This window comes from Montipora capricornis, chromosome 13 (assembly GCF_036669925.1).
Source record: "Montipora capricornis isolate CH-2021 chromosome 13, ASM3666992v2, whole genome shotgun sequence".
Classification (NCBI taxonomy): Eukaryota; Metazoa; Cnidaria; class Anthozoa; order Scleractinia; family Acroporidae; genus Montipora; species Montipora capricornis.
In genome coordinates this window covers 17387888-17391016 of record NC_090895.1, presented here as the reverse complement: position 1 = coordinate 17391016, position 3129 = coordinate 17387888, and the positions used below count along the sequence as shown (strand labels likewise).

The following is a 3129-nucleotide window of genomic DNA, read 5'->3' as shown; positions in this document are numbered from 1 at the left end:
ACAACAATCCACACAATCCCCACAAAGTAAGGTATTCCATCAATTTATAATATTGAAAATGAGTGGTGAGAAGTAGTGTTTTTGTATAATTATAAAAACAAGTGCCTACCTCTAAAAACAGCCGTCTTTCAGGGCTTTAGCCGCGCTACTTCATTTCCAAGATGGTCGGCGCACAGACGAGCACAAAGGACGATGTGACTTGATCCCATTTCTCCACGCAAAAAAGTAAACGTCTCCACCCTGGGACTCAGATTCTTAGTCAAATTCCCGAGGTTTGGGAGGGCAATAGTGGTCAAATGCCCCACATATGCCCTTGCAGCTCTTGACTAACGCTTCGGCACACCGGTTGTGGTGTGGAGCTGCCGAGGTAATAAACTGCCACTTCATCCCCTTTTCTGAAGAGAACTCGCTGTAGCTTCTCTGTGCCCCATCCTCTGATCATTTCGCGCAGTTGACGTTCGGGCTAACAAACTGGGACCCACTAATCATAAGGGCCGGTACCCCTCTCAAAGCGCAGAATCCTCGCAACACTTGCATAAATTCCATGGTCGAGCAATCAACAGCCAGCTCTAAGTGAGCGGCGTACGATAAGATGCGAAACCCAATGCTCTTTCGGAAGCAGACAAGGATGTTTCGTTTCGTAGGAAACGAGAACTTTGTCAACACGGCCTCCAACTCTGATGATACCGTCTGCATCTCTGTACGGACTGAACTTCTTAAAATCTGCCTTGCTGATTCGACTGTTAAGGCCTTTCTGGCATTCTTGTACCTAATGTTTTTCGGCTTCTTGTAATTCTTGAGGTGAGAGGACACCCTCTTAAATATCTGAATCTCTTTCTTCTGATTTCGTGGTTTTGTTTTTTTTTCTGAGGTTCCACACAAATCGCAACACATACGCAGTTACTCTAAGCAGCTTTCTCCGGCTTGAGAATCTTGTGCAATCGATGGGTTGCCGTAATTTCCTTTGCTCGCAAACGGCTTGAACCTTCACGCTATCTTTTCTACTTCAGTTTTTATGGGACATGATGGATCTTTCGGCCACTCTTGCTCAGGGAGACGTAGGAACTCATGACCACGCTGCCACTTGTCAGCCAAGCACTCAACATCAATTCCACGGGAAACGTCGTCCGCCACGTTAAGCTCCCCAGGAACATGTCTTCACTGGGCGGGGTCCGAGCTGGTTTGAACTTCTCCAACCCTTATTGAGACGAATGGCTTGAAGCGTCGTGCTTCACTACATATCCATGCCAATACGATCTTGCTGTCTAGGAAGAAGACTTTCTGCTCAAAGTTCAGGCGGGTTTCTTCCTTTATGGCCTTAAGCAGCCGAGAGGCTAACACTGCGCCTTGGAGTTCACGACGAGGCATAATCAAGCTCTTTATGGGTGCAACTCTTGACTTTGCTGCAACCAGACGCACGTCAAATTCTCCGCTTCTCAGCTGCCATCTTGCGTACGCACAGGTACCAAATGTATCTCCTGAGGCATCGGCAAAGATACAGAGTGTAGGTGCTCCAGTGGCGTCAGCAGGTGTATAGCATCGGTCAAAGTTGATTCCGTTTGGTCTCTCCATTTCTCTGAACAGGATACTCCACTTGTCCAAAACGTCGGGAGGTAGCTCCTCGTCCCAGGTAACTCCCCTTTTCCACATTTCCTGGAGTCCAATTTTGGCTCGGATAAGGAATGGTGCCACTAAGCCTATCGGATCGTAGATTCGAGCTACTAAGCTAAGGATCTTTGGTTTTGAAAGCTGTCTTAATTCTTGATCATTGAGGAACTTGGCTTCTACTTTGAAGGTGAGTGTATCGCTCCTGCAATTCCATACAACGCCCAATACTTTTTCTTCATTTTTACCGGCCTGAAGTAGCGTTACTTCGCTCAGCTCTTCTTCTGAAATTGTGTTGGGTGTGAGAGGCTAGTGTTGGGTGTGTCAGCCATCTCTTTACTTTGAACCCTCCTTTTTGGAGGACGTGATCGATATTTTGAGTAAGCTTTAGTGCTTCTTTCTGCGTGTGTACAGAATCACAAATGGCATCCAAGTAGCTGCTTTCTTTGATGACTCGGGCTGCTGTTGGGAAGGTTTCCTTCGTTTCGTTTGCGGTTTTCGAAGAGAAATCTGCGCCATCGCAGGACCAAGGTTTGTCCCTAAAGGTTAAGACGGTTTTCGCATAACAATCGGGTTCGCGCTTAATTTGTAAATTCCTCCAGAGGAATCGATATACATGTTGGTCGGCCTCTGGAATACGGATCCGATGATACATTTTGGAGATATCCCGAGCTGAGCAACTTGGTTTTCTCGGAACCTGAGAATTACTCCCAACAAATCGTTTAAAAGGTCGGGACATTTCATCCAATAATCATTTATGCTATGACCATGGAATGTGGCAGACGCCCGAGAAAGATGGCGGCTACGGACAAGTTCCTCCTTCCAATCTGTTTTGAGGTTATTACATTATACCAATATTTTTTTAACAGGAAAATAAATGACAGCAAAGAGATATAACGTTTATTTTGTTATCGTATTTGCGGTGACTACGTCATATTACTAGTCACTTTCTTCATTGCAAATCAAATCGTTCCGCAAATATTAGTCCAACAAAAATTTTGATTGCCGCGGGCAAGCGTTAGTGTCGAGCACAGTCAAATGTTTTTTTTCTTCTTTTGTACCCATTAGAATCGTTTCAAATTCGCAACAATCTGTGTCGTTTCTCTCATGTCGGCTCAGGGAATGGGTTTTACTTGTCAGGTGGTTTTCCCTGCCTTTTTTTCCTTATTTGGGGTCCGTGATGTCATTCCCAAAACTCCATACAGTATCTTGTTCGTACCATGACCATTTCTCTTCATTTTTATTAAGGTCGCTTGGTAGACGGATCTTCGTCGCTTCCCTTCCTATTTTATGCACCAAAACCACATACAAGTAATGACTCGGTCCCAATATCCACTCATTCATCAAAATCGGTTGCTATGGTGATATCTCTTTGTCGGTACTTTGACAGAAAAAGGCCCCGAAAGCCTGTATAGAACTACTACGTTCCACATACTCCGGATTTTTTGCCGCAAAATTTCCATCTCGGTCAGTTTTTCCGAAAGTTTTGGTTGAACGGATCTTGCCAATCTCGTTCACTGAGGT

At 45.1% G+C, this 3129-nt stretch overlaps 1 protein-coding gene across 1 annotated transcript; it reads right to left on the bottom strand.

The window, feature by feature from the left end:
* Positions 1 to 1158: 1158 nt before the first annotated feature.
* On the bottom strand, positions 1159 to 2124 carry LOC138030636 (uncharacterized). Its single transcript, XM_068878519.1, has 2 exons — positions 2018 to 2124; positions 1159 to 1810 (listed from the first exon to the last, which is right to left on the bottom strand). The coding sequence occupies exons 1-2, from the start codon at positions 2122 to 2124 to the stop codon at positions 1159 to 1161; spliced, it is 759 nt and encodes a 252-aa protein (XP_068734620.1).
* Positions 2125 to 3129: the final 1005 nt, after the last annotated feature.

Bases quoted from the DNA above. Each gene is read 5' to 3' on its own strand.
- LOC138030636 (XM_068878519.1), bottom strand. From the start codon at position 2,124: ATGGCGCAGATTTCTCTTCGAAAACCGCAAACGAAACGAAGGAAACCT. The intron at 1,811-2,017 runs GTACACACGCAG...ATGGAATTGCAG, and splicing joins TGGATGCCATTTGTGATTCT to GAGCGATACACTCACCTTCA.